Raw genomic sequence first — 22,818 nt, 5'->3', positions numbered from 1 at the left:
CCTGGCCCCTACTGGAGAAAGTATCATAACACGTTGTATTTTTAGCGGCCTGGCTTGGTCATGAAACATTAGAGGAGACATGCTAACCTGATAGGGGCCTCTAAATTTATTTGCTTCCAATTCCATAAGGACAGAAGCTTGAGAGCACTTGATTCCCTCTGAAGGCCTTCGCCCCAAACAGCTCCTGTGAGACGGATGCACCCTTAGCACCTTCCAAGCTCTTAAGTAGCATCAGAGCAGGCCAGCAGATGCCATTTTGAGAAACAGGATTGGTGTTCATGGATTCTTTTAGTTTGTCTTGGTGTACAGTGCTTTCATTGCCAGACGATCTAAATGGATGTCTCTCTCATGAATATTTACTATGACGTGCCCAACACTGCCCTAAATCTACTTCCATCTTAAGAAAGATCCTTCTGTTTTCATTTATTCTCTTCTTGCAGGCTGTTCTTGCTGACCTCTCAACCCTGAAGGTAATGCCCCTGCTGCAGATCTTCCTTTTCGCCACTGCTGTCTGAGGAGCCTGACTTTTATGTTTGTGTGTTGGTGGCTGGGTGCACCAGTCCAAAAGACACCTTTAAATAAAGAAATGGACTTTTGTACTTTTTTTGCTCATGTCTATTAGCTTTGAGGCCATCTATATGCAAGGATACTCATACAAGATCATCCTTTAGCATGCACATTTAAAAAATACAATCCTTCTCTCTTGTTGCTCTTGGGCACATAAAAATTTTGCCCCCAAAATTTTGCCCTTTAAAATGAGAATGTTATCTTCCCTCTTAGTTGTAAATACCACCCGAAACCACCTAGCACCTAGAAAAACATGGTTTAATCATGGCTGTGAAGTACACTACAGCATGTTGGCTATTTATATATATATATATATATATATATATATTATTTTAATTTTTTTAAAAGGCACGGCCATTTTAATATGTTCTGCTCAAACTTCCTTTTTCAATAGGAAGTCAACACTAGTAAAGCCATTTTATTGGGTCTTAAGGCTTCTAATGCCATTTTTTGAACAGTGACAAAAGTGAAAAACCACATTAGATATGGGATTATATAGGAGTTTACCCATATATGCTGTATCAATTTAGTCTTTTTTAGCCTTACTCTTATATTCTTATTTATGACAGTGATGCATTTGCTGATGCCATATTATAACTGAAAAGCTTACATTTACTTTATGCTGCATTGCTAAATACCCATGTGGTTAATTAAAAAGATCATGATAAAAGGCCAGTTTTGTAAGATCTATTAATTAGGGCTGTCGAGTTAATTTAGTGTCGCAATTAATAATGCCCACGGCCCAACCTGTACATAAATTACGTAATAGTTAGGCAAACAGTATACTAATGTTTTTGACGTGAACGCTTAGCGTCTGCAAACAGTCAAACGCTACGACTGCTATGAGAACTGTACTATTTATCTTCAAGTTAAGACACATAAATACAGTATGTCTTTATATTCCTTTAGACTCGAGTTATACAAATTAAGGTCTCTCCTGACCTCAATCATGCGCTCTTGACGCGCACATCCTATGTTGCTGTTTCCACATTTTTCTTCTGGGGCAGGTTGCACCACCTATATGTACGTTACAACTTAGCGTAGTTGTGGCGTAAATGGGCACTGTCACAATTTACGCACTACTAAATATTTGAGCGTTGCACCATTAAATTTAGGTAGGATGTATCCCTACGTATAAACTAAATATTTACGGAAGCCTCCGACTAGGAGTAACTGCTGGAATAAAAAGCAGACTCATTTATTGACATCAGTGAGTTCATGTTTTGCATGACAGGCTTAAATCCTTTCGACATATATGATGATGTTGGCATTTACACTCGTTTACATTGACGAGAGAGAGAAAAAACGTACTTTTAAGCGGCTCTTCAGCATGAAACCGTTCAAACGGTGCAGTTTTCAGGATGCGTCGCCCGGTGTCAAGTTTCAACACATACGAAATATATAAGATATTAAAATGAATAAATGTCTATTTTTCCAGCCTGTTGTATTAGTATTTATTTATCACCCCTTATTTATTTTAGATTCAGTTCCTATTTATTGTTATTTACACAGGGCAAATATACTATTTATCAAATGTAGCTACTTTTATTATGTATCGTATTTTAATGGGGATATAATTTATTACAGCTAACAGTTACGTGAGCAAACAAGGTTTGAACAAGATCAAACTGAAATTCACGGCTTTTTAACACTTCTGTGTCAAATTTGAAGGCTGCTTATTGGATCAATACAGGTAAACGTCATATTATGCGACTACGCATTACTTTACGGAGAGCTTACGACCTACTAGTTAAGTCTTGCCTTAAGAACAGGTGGTGCAACCAAATTAAGCACTGACTTAGTTACAAACTAACTAGTAGTTACTAAGCCCTTAGTGTGAACTTTACGTCCCAAATTACGTGAGAACTTACGCACAGATGGTGCAACCTTTCCCTGATGTTTAGCGGTGATTGCTTCTTCCTGCATTTCATCGTGAAAGCAACGGCTCAGTTTTGAGTGTTGCCACCTTGTGGATTCACTAATTAGTGCAAATAATTCCAGGCGCATGCGCGTTCAGAGTATGCACAGTTAGAAAAATCGATAAATGCTTATATTGACATTTGTAGTTGTAGTGGAAGTTTTTCAAGATTCACAGATATTCATATCTGAATGATCTTGGGGACAGCTGTAGCCTTGAAATTAATGATAGAGAGGCCATCTACTGATTTTCAGAAGATTGAATCAGGCTGTTAAATATTCTCTAAATAACATAATCTATAGCCCCCCCCAAGTTGCTCCAAGTCCCTGCAGCTGGTGCCAGTGAATTTGGATGAGAACGCTCACAAAGTGATGAATGTCAGTGTCATTTCCATGTATGACAGTAGCAGCACTGATAGAGATGTCATTTTGACTTTCTTGTTTGCATATTGGATGCTTTGCTTAATCCGTTTAATTAACCCAGAACTCAACTTCCCTCGGGATAAAATCACGTAAGTGAGATATGTGGCTCTATCTTTTCTTTTTTCTTTTCTTTGGGTACGCTGATCTAGGTGTTAAGGACACTTCGACACATCTTCATGCATAATTATGAAACAGGCCGACATTTTTCTATATTGTACCATTTTGTACTTTAAATTGCAACTCATTGATGTTTGTTCTCTTTTGATTGCTAAATATATTTAGATTGTTTCCGCTTTACTGTAATAAGGTATTTTTTTTCTGTACTTAACAGTTGCTTGTAATCAGATGCAGATGCTCTTGTGAACAATTGCGTAGCTTATTATCCATACATTTTAATAAATGTATTCAATAAAAGCAGTTCAGTCTACAAATTGTTTCATGCCTTAACTGTTAAGGACAGCAACTGTATATATGGCCCTATATTCAGATGCATGACAGTATCATTCCTTACATAATAAATATTAAATTACTACAAATTAAAATGTCATTTTATTTCATATGGCCCTTTTGTGCAAGTTGCACAATGCATTGAGCCAGTGGATGTCAGCATCATTCACGAGTCATGACCCTACAGGTGGAGTAGACAGCTCAGCAAACTCCATCGACCTTCTGACATCTGCTCTGACTATCCGCCTGCCCCTCTCATTCCCACTGCGCCTCATATCAAATTATGCATCTCGTTAGTTTTCTACCCTGCGTCTCTCTCCCCATTGCCTCACGCTGGTCTCTTGGTATATCTGCCACCTGTTTACACTGCTTCCCACGCCCTGTCCCGGTTATTACCGGACTTTCAGTCGTCGCTTTCAGCTATTGTGAAACGCCTTGAGACCTGTATGGCGCCCCTAGTGGTCAGACGGGGAAAGTGTAGGACTAATGAAGCACTGCTCCTCGCTGAAAGATTTCTTGTAGATTGGCACTATCAGATTTCCGCTGCCTCTCTCTTGGGCACTTTATATATATATATATATATATATATATATATATATATATATATATATATATATATATATATATATATATATATATTTAAACCTATGTAATAACTGCCCTTCTTTCGAGCTGATAGAGTTCAAACGTTTGTGCAATAATCTATGTATAGATTACCAATAAATGCTCTCCAAGGTAGCTTAGCCTAAATGTAACAACATAACGATGATATATGCAATTAATTTTTAATAAGAAATGTTTTAAGCCATGCTTTGATCTGTTCTTCTATAGTGCTTTTGTTTTAATTTAGGCTTTTGTTTTGTTTTGCACACACGATTATATATTCATTTTTATATTTAGGAGTTACATTTTAAAATCAACATTTATATAGATTTTTTTTATTTAAGATTTTGCATGCACATTTTGTATATTATATTTAAGATTTATATTATATTTAAGATTTATATTTGCGATTTACATTTATTACTTATATTTAGATTATTTAACATTTATAAATAACATTTACATTGGCGGCCAAAAGTTGGGCCAAAAATGTCTATTACAATTTGAAAAAAATGTTAAACTACTTCAAAGAGTTCTCATGAAAAATCCTCCATGTGCAGCAATGACAGCTTTGCAGATCTTTGGCATTCTGCTGTCAGTTTGTCCAGATACTCAGGTGACATTTCACCCCACACTTCCTGTAGCACTTGCCATAGATGTGGCTGCTTTGTCAGGCACCTGTCACACACCTTACAGTCTAGCTGATCCCACAAATGCTCAATGGGGTTAAGATCCATAACACTCTTTTCCAATTATCTGTTGTCCAATGTCTGTTTCTTTGCCCACTCTAACCTTTTCTTTTTGTTTTTCTGTTTTAAAAGTGGCTTTTTCTTTGCAATTCTTCCCATAAGGCCTGCACCCCTGAGTCTTCTCTTTACTGTTGTACATGAAACTGGTGTTGAGCGGGTAGAATTCAATGAAGCTGTCAGCTGAGGACATGTGAGTCGTCTATTTCTCAAACTAGAGACTCTGATGTACTTATCCTCTTGTTTAGTTGTACATCTGGCCTTCCACATCTCTTTCTGTCCTTGTTAGAGCCAGTTGTCCTTTGTCTTTGAAGACTGTAGTGTACACCTTTGTATGAAATCTTCAGTTTTTTTCTATTTCAAGCATTGTATAGCTTTCATTCCTCAAAACAATGATTGACTGATAAGTTTCTAGAGAAAGCTGTTTCCTTTTTGCCATTTTTGATCTAATATTGACCTTAAGACATGCCAGTCTATTGCATACTGTGGCAACTCAAAAACAAACATAAAGACAATGTTAAGCTTCATTTAACGAACCAAATAGCTTTCAACTGTGTTTGATATAATGGCAAGTGATTTTCTAGTACCAAATTAGCAATTTAGCATGATTACTCAAGGATAAGATGTTGGAGTGATGGCAGCTGGAAATGGGGCCTGTCTAGATTTGATCAAAAATGACATTTTTCAAATAGTGATGGTGCTGTTTTTTACATCAGTAATGTCCTGACTATAATTTGTGATCAGTTGAATGCCACTTTGGTGAATTAAAGTACCAATTTCCTTCCGAAACAGCAAAATCTGTACATTATTCCAAACTTTTGGCCGCCAGTGTATATCAGATTTTTATATTTAAGATTTAGGATTTAGATTTAAATGTATATTTATGTTTAGGATTTAGGTTTAAAATGTATATTAAATTTGTATGTTTTAAATTTAGTTGAGATTTACATGTATTTATATATATATATATATATATATATATATATATATATATATATATATATATATATATATATATATATATATAAAGTATTTTATTTTATCCCCTTTTTTCCCCAATTTGGAATGCCCAATTCCCACTACTTAGTAGGTCCTCTGGTGGCGCGGTTACTCACCTCAATCCGGGTGGCAGAGGACAAGTCTTAGTGGCCTCCACTTCTGAGACAGTCAATCCGCGCATCTTATCACATGGCTCATTGTGCATGAGACTGTGGAGACTGTGCATGTGGAGGCTCATGCTACTCTCCACGATCCACGCATAGCACACCACGTGCCCCACCGAGAGTGAGAACCACATTATAGTAACAACAAGGAGGTTACCCCATGTTACTCTACCCTCCCTAGCAACCGGGTCAATTTGGTTGCTTAGGAGACCTGGCTGGAGTCACTTTGAACTTGCAACTCCAGGGGTGGTAGTCAGTGTCTTTACACACTGAGCAACCCAGGCCCCGATTGATATTTATATTTAAGATTTACATTTAGGATTTAGTTTTAACATTTATATTTAGCTTTAAATGCATATCAAATTAGAGATGTGTTTTATAAAATGCTTATGTAAATCTGGAAAACGTAGGCAGTTTGTGTTGCTAAATCCTACAAAACTGGACCAGAACGGCACACCATCCGTAACATTTTTGTATGATAGGAGGAAAAGATTTGATTCTACATTAGGTGATACAAAAGCCATTTCAAACACAGAAATCATTCCACGTCCCACAAAGCAACAAAGCGTTCATTTTCTGCATGCTTGCGTTCTCCCGCGGTCTGCATTTTCAAAGCTCACACCTCGCTGCCGGTATCAGCCAATCAGATCCTGCCATGTTGGGACAGTTCAACCAATCACTGTCCACAGCGAGGAGGCAAACTTGGTTGACTGTCGGCTGTGAATTGCGTGTCGCGATGGAGGTGGTGAACAATAGAGCAGCGGGCTGTTTCCGGGAGGCGCGAGCATTCCAAACGAAGAACTTTCTGGCGGCGGCTGCTCTTCTTCTTGTACATACCGATAGTCAAGCCCACAGCCCACTGTTGCTTTAAACAGCCTTTTCAGTCCACACTGACTTGGTAGCTACCAATATAGAGACGTGGTTTTGTGTCATGTGAGAACAGACGACAGCGCTTGAGCACATCTTTACAGAGAGATGATCAAACTGCCAGCGTCCTGTTGTCAAATGATTTGCATACGGACTTCCGCCCCCTGAATTTAGTTTCTGCATCAACTAGCAAAGGCAGTGGGCAGACCTGAGCCCTCATGTCAGGCGTAGTCATGACATTTAAACTCTGTTAATATTTGGACATGAACGGCGGACGTGTATATCTGGGATTGTCCAGGGGGATTTGGATTAAACCGCACATTGGGATCTGACACTTTCATTCTCAGAGGCGGTTCACGTTCACTATGCTGGATATCTGCCGACTGTTTGTGGATGTACCGTGACGGTTTTCTTTTTTCTTCCAGTGTAAAATTGGGATATGGCACTTTAAAACGCATTAGACTCTGTTGGGAATTTTCTAGCTGGAAATGTGGTTTTTTTCATCTCCTTGCGGGCGTTGATTTAACAACAGGGAATTCCTCGTCAGTTTGCACTTGTCTCTTTGGATCTTAAAGTAGGTTTCAGGCTCACGCGATACGGCCAAATTTAATGTCTAAATGTGTCAAACGTGTCATTAGAAACGCCGGAAGAGTTGACCATCTCTTTTGGATGGAGTTTCAGTCTTGACGTCTTGGAGAGCGTGGATGCATATACAGCCGTGGTGAATGTTTTGAATCGTTTTTACTCTTCAACGGTTGGATTACCTATTTCTGAAATAAATTTTATGCTACATTTCTTTCAGGTTGGATCTCCCTGTTTGTTTCGGGAATTTTAACTGGGTGCTTTTTATCTAACTACTGTTCAAATCAGACGCTGAAATCTTTCTCGTGTATTTTGACAAGCCACTCGGCTTAATCCCCGAGTGAAACATACTGTGATATCTGTCTATTTATTTGTGCTTCGTTAAAGCCAGTTGACAGCTTTTGCACACTATGGCTTTCTTGTCCGGTGCAGCGGTTCTGTTGCTACGTGGACTCGTCATCTCTGCGGTGTTGGTCTTAGAGAGTTCATACACGAGTAATCTGTCGAACCGAGTCACTCCGGATTCAGCAGCAGCTGTTGCTCCTACAGGTAAGGCCACTACACCACAACGCAAATCTACCTGGGGTTTATTCTCATTGTGGAATTAGAAAGAATGCCAGACACGTCCTCAATTGTCACTGCTGTTTTGGTGAGTATTAATTGGAGAATGTCCTCACGTATGATGCCCACCATGTGTCCACCCTCACATCACTTCTGGATGATTCGAGAGAATACAGCCTCTGCCCATTTGAGTGATGAAGGTAAGACGAAATTCAACCAGAACCCCCACTGTTACACCAATAAATGCTTGGCAAAGAGCAGGAGGAATCCCCCATTCTAACTCTAGGTAACAGCAGGATACTACTCCTACTCCATAATGAGAAACTACCACCTCAATTCTTAGTTTAAGGACTGTATTTACAGAGGTTGCACAGACTATTAAAGAAGTAGACTACAACTTAACGTAGTTGACACCGTCAGCTTGAAGTCGTCTGATTTATGTCAGTAGGAAATACAGTGGGTGAAGTTCGGCGTGGAATGATGTCACGACTAGTCGAATTCGACTCGACTAATGGGCTCGACTAGTTGACTATTAAAAATCAGTAGTCGCGCAACCCGTACTGCATACTATTTGACATAAATGGGTTTTTCCATGGCTAATGGAGAGCAGGGTGGCCATTGGCTGATTTAATGCAGATATACTGCACACGTAATACAATTTAATGACAACAAACGAGACCTACAATTGCTGACTTTAAATGAACACTTATGTTACACAGTATTTACTAAAACATTGAAATCCTTTATGGGTTTATTATTCATTGACAAGACTTGCGGTAGATTTTGTACAACAGCGTTTTTAGTATCTCGTCAAAATAAAAATAAATATCTCCGATTTCGAGAATATTCTCAAAACATTACGACTTCAATCTCATAACTTGCCTTTTCCCAGAATAAAGTAATAAAGTTTCAAGAATAAAGTCTTAGCATTATGGATAAATATAGTAGTATATTGTTTGAAGAAAAAAAAATCACAATATTATCATCACGATAGAATGGATGCGGTGCCAGCAGCTTCATTAATTCAAAAAAATGGATGTGGAGGATTTAGTTAATTTATACTTTAGGATAGGATTTAGCAGCAAAGAAATCTTTGGTCATCAGCATGGAGTTATTATTGGTACCTGGACACTGCAGCGGTTATGTTGGAAATTGAATTTATTCAGGAGAAAGAGCCAGACAGACATTTGCACCGTCCCGCTTGGCATGGGTGATGCTTGGTCGGCTTTTTTGTTGTTTTTTGCTGTCAAAACAATACTATGGATGTAACTGAATGGATGTTACCACATACAATGTCTTGAAATGGACCTACATAATTCACAGCAATTCCAGTTATTTCCTGCTTCACTTGAGTGTAAGCCTATTTCTTGCGCCTCCCATGACAGATGGCAACACTGAAAAAAACTATTCGTTGAATTTTATTTTATTTTTTTCTCCCCAATATGGAATGCCCAATTCCCAATGCACTCTAAGTCCTCGTGGTGGCGTAGTGACTCGCCTCAATCCGTGTGGCGGAGGACGAACCTCAGTTGCCTCTGAGTCTGAGACTGTCAATCTGTGCATTTTATCAAGTGGCTTGTTGAGACATAGCGTATGTGGAGGCTTCATGCTATTCTCCATGGCATCCACGCACAACTCCCCACGCACCCCACCGAGAGCGAGAACCACATTATAGCGAGCACGAGGAGGTTACCCCATGTGACTCTACCCTCCCTAGCAACCGGGTCAATTTGGTTGCATAGGAGACCTGGCTGGAGTCAGTCAGCACGCCCTGGATTCGAACTCTTGACTCCAGGTGTGGTAGTCAGCATCTTTACTCCCTGAGCTACCCAGGCCACCTATTCGTTGAATTTATTAAAACATTTTAAGGTATGTGGTTGCACGAAATTGAATTATCTAAATTTAGATAAATATATGTAGTTGAACTTAAGTTACTTTAGCTCAATTAAATTGAGTACATTAAATTTAGTAATTCCACCCTTATCTAATCATGTTAATTCTAATTCAATTATTTACAAATATGAAGTGTTCAAATTTATGGTTTCAACGGTTGGTAAATTATCTAGCTTAATCTACTAGTTAAGTGTTAATCTACTAGTTAAGTGTACAGTGGTATTTAACAGTATGAGAGGCCATTGAATGACTTTCAAATACACACAGAAATGACACAATAAAATGACATTATCGTCATCAAATGTATTGAACAACGTCCAATATTAATCACCTTTTTTTGTGGGTAAAAAACCCCTTCCAATATCTGTAGAAATGTTAAAATTCACATTTAAAAAGGCACATTTTGTAGGCTTGAATACTTCCATTGTTACAACTGGCCACATAAGTAACCAACCACAATACAGTTTTGTAATGCAACAGTTAACAACAAAGTGCTGACATTTCAGGTAACAAATTACACATTTATAAAAACCAATAATCAAAGGATAAAAAAAAATTTATAACACTCTAATAATGTAATAAAAACTTTAATAAAAAACAGCAATCTATATGGCAATTATAAAAGTGCTTGAACTATAAACGTGCTGTTCTTGAATAGAAAATAATGGAGTGCAATGTTCCAGGCTGTGACAATCATCAGAACTGAAATTTCAATATGAGCATGAACGTCAGTGCCTGTAGCAAAATTACAGCCTTACACTTATTTTGTTTTTCAGTCCTTGAACTTTAGAGGAGAGCCTTTCAGAATCCATCTGCATAAGGACTTTCTGTACGAATTCATAGTAGTATTTGAGCTCTTTTGGGTATGCCAAATTAAGCACATAGATTGCACCCAGCATCACTGCACATGCTTGTGCTACAGATCTCATGTGCTCCAGAATGATGACCCCATCAACAACAATTCCAATGTCCTTATAGTGTCCAAGATCTCCTCCTTCCTTTTTGATGACATAAATGGCCATGGTGGTGTTTGCCAGGTCTTTCAAGATGTCATCTCCTTGTATGTCCTATATCTAAATTAAAAGAAACTGTTATGAGACATTGTTTTTTGATTGGTAATTGACCTGCAATTTAAAATTGATAAGCTATAAACCATTATTTTATTGTGGTTCCCATTTATTTGCTTACAAAATCTGTTTTTTTTAATTTTATTATTATTATTATTTTTTTTTTTTTTGGAATGAGGTGTCTCCAACAAAGAGATGCCACAAGGAAAGATCTCCCCTAGGGATGCAAATTTTTTTCAAATTCTTGTTACCGATGCGAGGGTCCTCTGCGGACTGGGCTGCACTGCTGAAAGAGCAGTGAGGGTCAAACAGTATCTCTTTTGGCATTATCTTTTAGCATATGAGTATGTTATTTAATCTTGTAAAACCTTTTTTATTTTTTTACAATTTTGTTTTCCTTGGGTCTTCAATACAAGAACAGGCTACAAGTTAGCTCGGATCAAACAAATCCTTATAGATAAGTCCATTGACTTAGACAAACATTGTCTTTTAAAGGAATTTTCCTCACAAAAATGAAAATTCTGCAATCACTTACTCACCCTCATGTCTTTCCAAACCCATATGACTTTTATTCATCTTTGGAACACAAATGAAGATATTTGAAAAAAGTTGTCAGCCGTTTGTGTCCATACAGTCAAGGGTATTGAGGACCACAACTTTGACGCTCCAAAAAAGATATAACGGTATCGTCAGTGACTCGTGTGGTTTAATACAAGACTTCTTAGGTGATTCAGTTCCATTGTTTTTTATCGCACCCAAAGGAATCAAATCACATAAGAAGACTTGTATTAAACCGCACAAGTCACATGGATTACATTGACGATGACTTTATATCTTTTTGGAATGTCAAAGTGTGGGTCACCATTCACCTTCATTGTATGGACACAAACGGCAGACAACTTTCTTCAGATATTTTCATTTGTGTTCGGAAGATGAACAAAAGTCATACGGGTTTGGAATAACGTGAGGGTGAGTAAAAGATGGCAGAATTAAAATTTTTAGGTGGACTATTCCTTAAGAAGTTGAACACAGTTCAAACAGACTCACCATGTACTCATTCACTAGGCATCCCTCATCCTCACCAAGGAAGATGCAAAGACCTTTGATGATTGCTTCTCTCTTAAGATGGACATCACTTGTCTGTAAATATTACACATTTGAATATTACTTTACCTTTAAGCATAAAATTCATACACTACGCTGGCATAAGGAAAAATTTAAAGAACTCACTAAATATCAACAACCTTAATTATAAATTTGACACCACTGTGTTGATTAATGGTACCTTTTGAAAAAAAATAAAAAAATAAATGATACTCAGCAAAAGTATACTTACCTCCTGTAAAATTCTGAAATATTTGTCCATTTTCTGTCCAGAAACACCTTTTTTTCTGGAGGACAGCAGTGAGTTGTGGAAGATATTTGTCCAACTGTGCCATGAAGGTGTTTTCAAGTGGGGTGGTAGTAACGCACCGGAATTCTGCACCAATCTATTATACAAAAAAGTATAGATATAGACAAAGACACACATTGTGGTCAGACATGAGTTTGTCATCTTTCTCTCTCCTCTCTTCTTATATCAAGAATTTTTATGCTCAACCCCAAACCAACCCTTCTCCAATCATCCCATCATCCACTTAAAGACTTAATCTAATGTTAATGCTTGATATAAGGAGAGCATCAACAGTAGCACCAGGTACGTATATAAAAGGAGAGTTTTTGAGGAAAGAGTAAACATGACCTTACCTGGAGAAGTGTGGGCCACTGGAGTTTAAAGTCCCCAATCATTGGACTGTTCTGTACCACATTCCTCCTCCTGTAGGAGAACGTTTTGGACATCTTTTCTTTTACTACTGATGTTCTGTTCCTCTGTCCGAAATCAATCAGTAGCCCGCATCTCATTTTTTCAAGGCTTTCATCTGTTTCTCCAGCAGGATAACATGTCAAATGTTAGCTTCTGCTCTTTTTTTGTTTCTTCACATTTTTGGCTGGAAAACATTCATACCTGGGCTTGTTCTTCAGTGAGTTAAGAGTGACTTCGGGACAACCAGTGTTGCGCATCTTTGTCCTGTAGTTTGCCATTTTGTGCTTGAGGCTGAATATCCACCCACTATACCCCTTCATTGATCCTTTTTCTCTCAAACATGGAAACTTTTCAACGAGTGCCTTTGCAACCTCATCTATCTGGGGATCATGTGGGTATGTGGTGTACTGGAAAATATCTTCAGCCAGCTTTTCCAAGATGCCAGACTTGAGCCCCGGACTCATCTTCAGAGAGGTTCCCATTTTCTGTTTTGAAAACACAAGGGCAGCCAGGATGAATACATTTAGAGTGATAACCATGTCCAAAGTGCCCATGCTTAAGATCTAGGGTCATATAGGAATGCAGATTAATCAACGGGTTAAAAAAAACCCTCCATGCAAATAGTGATTGGCTCATCAGAAATTAAAGCCCTTGGTGGATACAAATTATTTTTGGTGTTGCTATAGTTTAGTGCCCTCTAATAGATGCTTGGAATGCTTTAAATAGAGTGTGCTTGATTAAAGACAAATGAGTTTACTTGGTGTAAGTGAAAGCAGGTTTTATTCCTCACTAATAAGAAAGACAACACTTTGTCTGACAAGAGGGTTATAAGCCTGCTTTGGTTTTTCTAGACTGCATTAAAAATTACTTTGTACTCAAATAATATTTAGAGCTTGAGGGTAAAAACGCAATTACATTTTATCCAGTATTGAATTTGTTAATGCTGTTATTGTTGCTTTTTTGTTGCCACGGCTTTATAACTTGTTATGTGGAGATGTCCAGAGCTAATCTTTTTACTTAGAGTTTTGTCACTGTAATTGAGGTTTATGGGTTAAGGGTTGAGGTCTAACTGTGTTTGTACCGAAAGTATTGCTTGAGTTGTCTTTCTTTACATATTGATGGAGGCAAAGATTGTAGTTAACTTCATATAAAAGTAACATAAAACCTTTATATAAGAATGAAATTGTGATTTGCCCTTGTACTGATAATTGGTAATTTACTGAACAAGAAATGTGTAGTTGTCTTGACTAGACTTCATTGGCTGAACAAAGTATTTTACATTTAGTGAACAAACAAATTCAAACTGAATTAAAGCAATTTTACTGAGGACAATTATTAAGACAGTTATTGAGAGAACTGCATGTTGCCTTGATTTTTTTTGCTTAACAGTTCCTTTTTTACATTGTAGTGTCAATGTTAATCTTAACCCCTGGCCTTTGTTGATGTCTGGAAAAGTAAAATTTCAGCTGGTATTGTGTCACAACTGTCAGCTCACAACTTATAGCTCATAGGTAACAGAGATTGCACCATTTGAAATGCTATTAGCAATGAACACATTCACAAATGTTGCACAAATACAGGTGCATCTCAATAAATTAGAATGTCGTGGAAAAGTTCATTTATTTCAGTAATTCAACTCAAATTGTGAAACTCGTGTATTAAATAAATTCAGTGCACACAGACTGAAGTAGTTTAAGTCTTTGGTTCTTTTAATTGTGATGATTTTGGCTCACATTTAACAAAAACCCACCAATTCACTATCTCAAAAAATTAGAATACATCATAAGACCAATAAAAAAAACATTTTTAGTGAATTGTTGGCCTTCTGGAAAGTATGTTAATTTACTGTATATGTACACAATACTTGGTAGGGGCTCCTTTTGCTTTAATTACTGCCTCAATTCGGCGTGGCATGGAGGTGATCAGTTTGTGGCACTGCTGAGGCGGTATGGAAGCCCAGGTTTCTTTGACAGTGGCCTTCAGCTCATCTGCATTTTTTGGTCTCTTGTTTCTCATTTTCCTCTTGACAATACCCCATAGATTCTCTATGGGGTTCAGGTTTGGTGAGTTTGCTGGCCAGTCAAGCATACCAACACCATGGTCATTTAATCAACTTTTGGTGCTTTTGGCAGTGTGGGCAGGTGCCAAATCCTGCTGGAAAATGAAATCAGCATCTTTAAAAAGCTGGTCAGCAGAAGGAAGCATGAAGTGCTCCAAAATTTCTTGGTAAACGGGTGCAGTGACTTTTGGTTTTCAAAAAACACAATGGACCAACACCAGCAGATGACATTGCACCCCAAATCATCACAGACTGTGGAAACTTAACACTGGACTTCAAGGAACTTGGGTTATGAGCTTCTCCACCCTTCCTCCAGACTCTAGGACCTTGGTTTCCAAATGAAATACAAAACTTGCTCTCATCTGAAAAGAGGACTTTGGACCACTGGGCAACAGTCTAGTTCTTCTCCTTAGCCCAGGTAAGATGCCTTTGACATTGTCTGTAGTTCAGGAGTGGCTTAACAAGAGGAATATGACAACTGTAGCCAAATTCCTTGACACGTCTGTGTGTGGTGGTTCTTGATGCCAAGACCCCAGCCTCAGTCCATTCCTTGTGAAGTTCACCCAAATTCTTGAATCGATTTTGCTTGACAATCCTCATAAGGCTGCGGTTCTCTCGGTTGGTTGTGCATCTTTTTCTTCCACACTTTTTCCTTCCACTCAACTTTCTGTTAACATGCTTGGATACAGCACTCTGTGAACAGCCAGCTTCTTTGGCAATGAATGTTTGTGGCTTACCCTCCTTGTGAAGGGTGTCAATGATTGTCTTCTGGACAACTGTCAGATCAGCAGATTGTGTAGCCTAGTGAACCAAACTGAGAGACCATTTTGAAGGCTCAGGAAACCTTTGCAGGTGTTTTGAGTTGATTAGCTGATTGGCATGTCACCATATTCTAATTTGTTGAGATAGTGAATTGGTGGGTTTTTGTTAAATGTGAGCCAAAATCATCACAATTAAAAGAACCAAAGACTTAAACTACTTCAGTCTGTGTTTATTGAATTTATTTAATACATGAGTTTCACAATTTGAGTTGAATTACTGAAATAAATGAACTTTTCCACGACATTCTAATTTATTGAGATGCACCTGTATATGATTACTAGTGATCGACCGATATAGGTTTTTTAATGGCCGATGCTGATATCCAGAGAACAGGGTGGCCGATAGGCTGATACAATGCCGCTATATTACACAATTTAATATATTAAATAACATAAACATAAAATTACTAAAAAACATTAATACACTTTTTTTGTTTTTAGCACTATATTTACTTAATTTCACACTAAACTTTAACTTTGTAAAAAAAAATAATATTATATTTTAAATGGTAGATAGCAGTTTCTTCTGATTTCTGTTTATTCATAATTTTTTTTTAATTATTTGCACATGAAGAAATTGTTAATATATTAGGAAGAAGGAAATAACAGTACACACATTAGTCCAGCAACCATGGATGGCATGTCCACGTTAGCAATCACATTTTCTCAAAAAATACAGAATCAAACCAATTGTACATACAGTGCATAGTGAATAAGTCATTTACTTATAGCTCACGTGAAGTGCTTTTACTTTGATTCTGGCTTGTGGAATACGCGCTTCAGTGGAAGATATTAGATGAGCGTTCGACGGGAAGAAAACACTGGATTTTTGTGAGGATCGTGAATTACATCTTTTTAAATGAGATATCTGCATATTTGCAGATGGTATATAATAGAAGTTTTATATATATTTGCCTTTTATAATTAGAAAAGTGACAGAGAACTGCTGAGGAGAGGCTGATAGAATATGTGCTTTTGAGGTAAATAAAAGAGCTGCACAGGATGCTGGATCTGCTGAAGTTTTGTGAGGTTGGTTTATTACATCTGTTTAAATGAGATGTGCATATTTGCAGATGTATATGATATTAGTTTTATTGATATTTGCCTTTTTATCATTAGACAAGACAGTTAAAAGTTACAGGGAACTGTTGAGGAGAGAGAGGGTGAATGAAACAGGCGAGCACTTTAACATTATGTGCTAAAACGTGTCTGTCGTGGCTCTGATATGCGGACCGTTTAAATGACACTGTGTTGCACACTGGTCTGTTATTGTAGTAACATGAAGGCACGTAACAACAAAACTAACTGTGACTGGTCGTTTACATGTCTCAGCGGCTTCACATTCGAGCAGGCGATTCTCAGCACCCTCAAGAAACAAACTGGCCAAAGGGGAAAATTTATCGCCCGTTGCGATAATTAATTAAAAAATTCAGAATATCGGCCGATTTATCGGCCTCAGCGATTATAGCGGTCAACCACTAATTATTACAAGGTTATATGTATAGATAAGTGGTTTTGAACTGGTTTTACTTCAGGACCCAGAGGCGTGACCCAACACAGTTCCAAAAATATGAATGTTATTTATTAAAGGTGCACACAGTAAACTCCTAAAGACACGAATTGTAATTTTGCAATATATCATGACATCTCATATTAAAATGAAGACTCCAGTCTTACCAGTAACTTTATAAAAGCTGTTTTATTCTACACAGAGAGGGTCGGCACATGGGGGCTGCCATGTTAGAATCACATGACCAGCTGAATACTACTCGCTTAATCTCAGTAACTGTCCTGTTATTTGACACTTTCACTTACTTCTTAAAGTAATCATGGTTGCTGACTCTGAATACTACATTTCTACAATGGCATCTGAAACTGAAAACTATTGATTTTAAATCCAATTTGCATCCAAGCCGCTAGGTGTCAGTGTAAGTCCAAGATAAGACAAAGACAAAAGTTACTGAGTGCACCTTTTCAGACAACAATAAACTGCACAAAACATGCTGTAGTGGTACACACAAACTATGTTTATTCATGCTCCAATTGAACTTATTTTTATAGTCTGGGATAATTTTTTTTTTTTTTTTCCTGCGTAGTTTTGTCCATATTGGCACTGGTCTAATTTGGCTAGCTTCTACAATGTGACAGATGAATTTGCACCAAAATTCAAAGAGTTGGATTAGACGTACAGCCTTTTAGGGCCACAACAACGGATTGGAAGAGTTTTCTCCATTTTAAAATGTGATATTTATTTTGCTGTACTAATTATGCACAATCATATGCTTAGTTGCAGTTTATTGTTTGCGTTTAGCATAACTTTTTCCCCTGTTGTCTGTGACCCTATCTGAACATACTTGTTAAGTGAGAACGACTGTTTACAGATCTCAGAGATGTCTAACTGTTAGACTCCAAATGTGCCTCTACACAGACATTGTTTAAGAGGACTTGAGAAATGAGAGGGCAGTATGTACAGTTTCACTTTAGTTTAAAGGTGCACTCAGTAATTTTTTATGCATATCATCTTGGACTTGCACTGACACCTAGGGGCCTAGATGCAGCATCATTCAAATGCAGAAGTTTACAGTTATAGATTCCATTGTAGAATACCACTATTCACAGTCAGCCATGATGAATTTAATACATGAGTGAAAGTGTCGAATAACAGGATGGTTACTGAGATTAAGAGAGTGGTATTTGGCTGGTCATGTGATTCTAACATGGCAGCCCCCATGAGGGGACCCTCTCCATGTAGAATAAAACAACTTACAAGGTTACAGATATGACTGGAGTCTTTATAAAATTATAATTCTTTTTTAAGGAGTACAACTTTTTTAATGATGAAAAAATTGAGTGCACCTTTAAGTTTAGTTGTACTGAAAACTACATATCATTACTAAATATGTAGAGGTTCTGTGACATACTGCTTTTAACTATGCGTAAATATTTTTTTGGTTAGAATTGCTGTCCCATTCTTAGAATGGCAAGCCAAGAAGTAGCAATGCAGGGATTCATATGTCGAAGATAATGTATTTGTTGGCATGCATACTTAGAAATTGTGTTTTGTTTATTAGCTTAAATGCACAAACATTAGTGGAAATCAAATGAAGTGGCCACTCTCAAACAGTGTATCTGAGGCCTTGAAAACAACAGAGGTACCTGCATCCAGCTATAGGCATCTTATAGAGATCTGTTCTCTCAAAAAAATACTGAGTTATAAATCAATTACTTGTCTTAATGCATATTTACACAGGTTGCATTTAAACAGTTGTGTGTTCACTGTATCAATAAGGGTGCAGTCATGAGGCATTGGCTTTGGGGGACATTAATGCTTGTTGGGATTCTGTGTGCTGGTTAGTGGGAGCTTTTTGATACAGCTCAAAAGTCTGAGACCACTTATGAAAATGTTTCTATTTTTCATTTTTTTCTCTTCTAACAAATGATATTATCAGCATAACAGTTTGAGTTAAAAGGTAAATTGAAAATGTTTAATGAATTATAGAATTTCTTTGTCTTTCTTATGTGCCACATTATAATTTTTTTTGACAGCATGTACTTTACTCAAGCTGGGATTGACCCCACAAGTTTGTGCAAAACTTTTATTCATGTATATCATGTTATCCTGCATGTTTTGAGTATGATCCAAAGAGCACCTTGTGTGGCTCAATGGAAGCAAGGAAATCTAACCTTTTGTTCAACGGATTTAACATGGTCAATGTCACAAATTTGCTTCTTTGATTAAATATTTCAAGTGATCTTAAATATTTCTTATTCATTTTGCATCAGAACATTTCTTTGTTTTAAATTTGTCAAAATCTTCAAACTATTTTTATTTCCAGGTTTTTCAATGTATGAATGTGGAATTGTGCTAAATGAGAGATTAAGCTGCTCGTATGTGTAGGCTTGTGGCAGATTCCTCTAGAGTGTTGTACTTGTGCGTGTGTGTTTGCTGTGAGTCTGTTACTGGGCCCTCATTGAGTCAAACAGCCCCGCTGGAGCTGACCCAACGACCCATTTCCCATCCGGACTTTAGTCATCTTCTGCTACAGGATATCACTGTGAATGAATGTGCTTGTGTGCAAGTGAGAATGAGCGAGAGAGTGTAAACAATGTGTTAAAATTGTTGAATATACTGTATCATCTACAGTGAACGGAGAGCAAGAGCATTGCAGAAAAGATCTTATGAGTAGGAGAATGAGATGACGTTTGTGTCGTTACATGAAGACCCTGCTTGTGTTTGTGCGTGTCGAGTGTGCATGTGTTAGGTTACTTGACCAGTGAAGGACTCCCAATTCAAAGCACAGTAATGATGGAATTTCCTGTGCCACAGAGCAAATGTTCTCTGAGTGAAAGGTCGATCACGTGTGACTTACTGGTAAATGGTTTTGTGTGTCCTTCAGATGAGCTCTCTATTTGTTTATCTGGCATTTTGGGCTCTCATATAGGATGGCATGAACTGGTCACTTCAGGTCATGCAACAGTACTTCAGGCTTGGGGTCTTTCTCTTGGTTATTCCAAAATGACCTCAGTGACCCCAAACTGATACTTTCACCACCCTGTTTGGGATAAAGTTTTTCTGGAAAATAGCATTCTGTTTTCCTCTGAAGTATTCTCATTTTGGTCATGTCCATCCAGAATACATTTATTCAATGCCTTTCTGGACAAACTTGAGAAATGAGTATTGATGTTTTCTTTGGAGAGCTTTGGTTTTCTCCTTGGTGTCCACCCATTAATTTCACTTTTGGAGTGTTGTTATTATTATAGTAGACTGCCAAACAATGATATTTTCCTAATTGGAGTCAGTGCCATCATATATTATGTGATTTTTCTGTGAAATTTGTCAATTCCGACTGGCCCAAAATCTGCCGACTAACATCGACTTGCACTGTTGAGCACTGACCCAACTGCAATCTGGGCTAAAATCGCTGTTAAAGTCAATTTACCGCTTTCAGACAGATTGTCCTATAGATTCACGTACTTTCTCCAATAACAAGAGAGACTCTCAAAATAACACCGTGCTGAATATTTAAGGGATTAAACACTTTTACATTTCTTTACCTCTGTAGAATTCTAAATCAGCGTAAACATCAATGTTTACGACTACTCACTCAGTGGGATGGTTGAGCTTGGATCGAGGATGCGAGGCGGTCCAGTCGTGGCTGAGAAAAAGACCAGACTTCAACCACCAGTCTGGCTCTATACTTGTTCTTCAGGTACACTAGTGCTGAAAAATCAGTCTCACAGAGATAGGTCGATGCAAATGGGAGAAGTAACGGGAAAGCATCAGATATCATTGTCCAAGCATGTTCGCCATAATGACAGCTTTCTGATCCATGCTTCAATCTTATCAGAAAGAGTGAAGAGCGATGTATTTTTGACCTGAAGTCCCGCGTTTAGATCATTAAGTCGGCTGAAAATGTCAACTTGGTAGGCCAGAAGAGAGCCATTTTTCATCAGAAAATTTTGGATATAGCGGGGAGTTTTTCTCCAAAAGATAGATCCTCACCTCCTTTTGGAGCTAATACAGTTGACTGAACTTTTCCTCTGGAAAGCCACCGTACTTCACTATGGAACAGCAGCTGCTGGTGTTCTGCGCCCATCTCTTGACAGAGAACTTTTAAAAGTCATGTGCTTGTTGCGCTCTTTTTTTTTTTTATCGCGTTGACTGTGTGGACGGCTTCATCCATTACTTGTTTTAGATCGGGTGGCATTTTCTTGGCTGCAAGAGCTTGTCTACGTATCATGCAATGCATCCATACTGTAAGTAGAGTGACGGCCTGCACTTTTGTCACAAATCCACTGTGTTTACCGGCCATTGCCAGTGCACCATCAGAGCAAATTCCCATACAGTTCTTCCATTCAATGTCATGTTCACGTACAAATGAATCCAATGTGGCAAAAAGTTGCTCACCTGTTGCACGTTTGGGAAGAGGGCGACAGAACAGAAAATCCTCCTTAATTTGTCCATCAACAAATCTGACGTAAACCAATACTTGTGCTTCTCCGGCAATATCAGTGCTGTCATCAATTTGGAGAGAGAAAAAATCGCTCGATTTAATTTTCATGATTATCTGCTCTTTCACATCTGTTGCCATTCACCCAATACGATTAGCCACAGTATCATTTGACACTGGAATCAATGTTAATTGATCGGCAGTGCTTTGGCCACAAATAACAGAAATGGAATCTTTAGCGCAGGGTAAGAAAAACTTCTCACCTAAATTGTGTGGCTTCCCAGTTTTGGCAATCCAATGAGAAATAATAAAAGAGGCACGAAGAGCCCTCTCATTCACCGTAACGGCTTTCTGCATGAGTGATTTTTGATCACGTAGCTTCTGTAGTTTTCGCTGGAAAACCTCAAGTGGCTTTGTCTGCAGCGATTCGTCTTTAGTTGTCAAGTGCCTAAGCATTTTGGAAGGTTTAAGGCTCTCCTTCGCCAACACCTCACCGCAAATCACGCACTGTGATCGTGGATCCCCAGTGTATTGTTTCTTTTAGGCTGTATATCTGTCGAATGGGCTGGCAGAATAAATCCCCATAGTGGGGGCCTGGGTAGCTCAGTGAGTATTGACGCTGACTACCAACCCTGGAGTCGCAAGTTCGAATCCAGGGTGTGCTGAGTGACTCCAGCCAGGTGTCCTAAGCAACCAAATTGGCCCTGTTGCTAGGGAGGGTAGAGTCACATGGGGTAACCTCCTCGTGGTCATGATTAGTGGTTCTCACTCTCAATGGGGCATGTGGTAAGAGTAGCGTGAGCCTCCACATGCAGAGTCTCCGAGGTGTCATGCACGATGAGCCACGTGATAAGATGCATGGATTGACGGTCTCAGAAGCGAGGTGAGTAATCGTGTCACCATGAGGACCTACTAAGTAGTGTCAATTTTGGCATTCCAAATTGGTAGAAAAGAGGATAAAAAATAAATAAATAAATCCCCATAGTAATATTCTTATGAACATGGTTGAGCTCACATTAAAATGTCTTTGTGTAGTCAGGATGTTTAGCTTTTCAACAAACAAACTGACTCTTAAAGGGGCATGCTGTCCTGGGAATAAGAGTCTGGAAATTTTGATAAAATGTAGCCTTAAAAATATGTCTGTGCTCTTCTGACTGTTTAAATTTTTTTTTATTTTAGTTTAAATTCATTTTTGGAGTTTATTTGCTTCATGTTTGTTTGATATTTGTCTGTTGAACGGTACTATATGTTTCAGACAGAATATCCCATTTGACTGAATGTTTAGTATGCAGTTTTCCCCTCTGTTGTTCCTAGATTTATGTACAAGATGTAGGCTGAGATGCCTCA

General features: G+C 38.1%; 2 protein-coding genes across 3 annotated transcripts in view; both read left to right on the top strand.

The window, feature by feature from the left end:
* Positions 1-599, top strand: part of LOC127452314 (TBC1 domain family member 19-like) — a 34,692-nt gene extending 34,093 nt beyond the window's left edge. For both annotated transcript variants that reach the window (XM_051717720.1, XM_051717711.1), the window contains one exon: positions 441-599. In XM_051717720.1, coding sequence (XP_051573680.1) covers positions 441-515 — 75 coding nt within the window. In that variant the 3' untranslated portion in view covers positions 516-599. The remainder of the gene's footprint in view (positions 1-440) is intronic.
* A 5,828-nt stretch (positions 600-6,427) lies between these two features.
* LOC127452301 (stromal interaction molecule 2-like) overlaps positions 6,428-22,818 on the top strand; it is a 67,059-nt gene continuing 50,668 nt past the window's right edge. The window contains exons 1-2 of the mRNA XM_051717687.1: positions 6,428-7,454; positions 7,536-7,864. Of these exons, the coding sequence (XP_051573647.1) occupies positions 7,726-7,864 (139 nt within the window). The 5' untranslated portion in view covers positions 6,428-7,454; positions 7,536-7,725. The remainder of the gene's footprint in view (positions 7,455-7,535; positions 7,865-22,818) is intronic.

This window comes from Myxocyprinus asiaticus, chromosome 2 (assembly GCF_019703515.2).
Source record: "Myxocyprinus asiaticus isolate MX2 ecotype Aquarium Trade chromosome 2, UBuf_Myxa_2, whole genome shotgun sequence".
In the NCBI taxonomy this organism is placed as follows: Eukaryota; Metazoa; Chordata; class Actinopteri; order Cypriniformes; family Catostomidae; genus Myxocyprinus; species Myxocyprinus asiaticus.
Note: the sequence above shows the minus strand (reverse complement) of the source record. Positions and strands in the feature narration are given on the sequence as shown.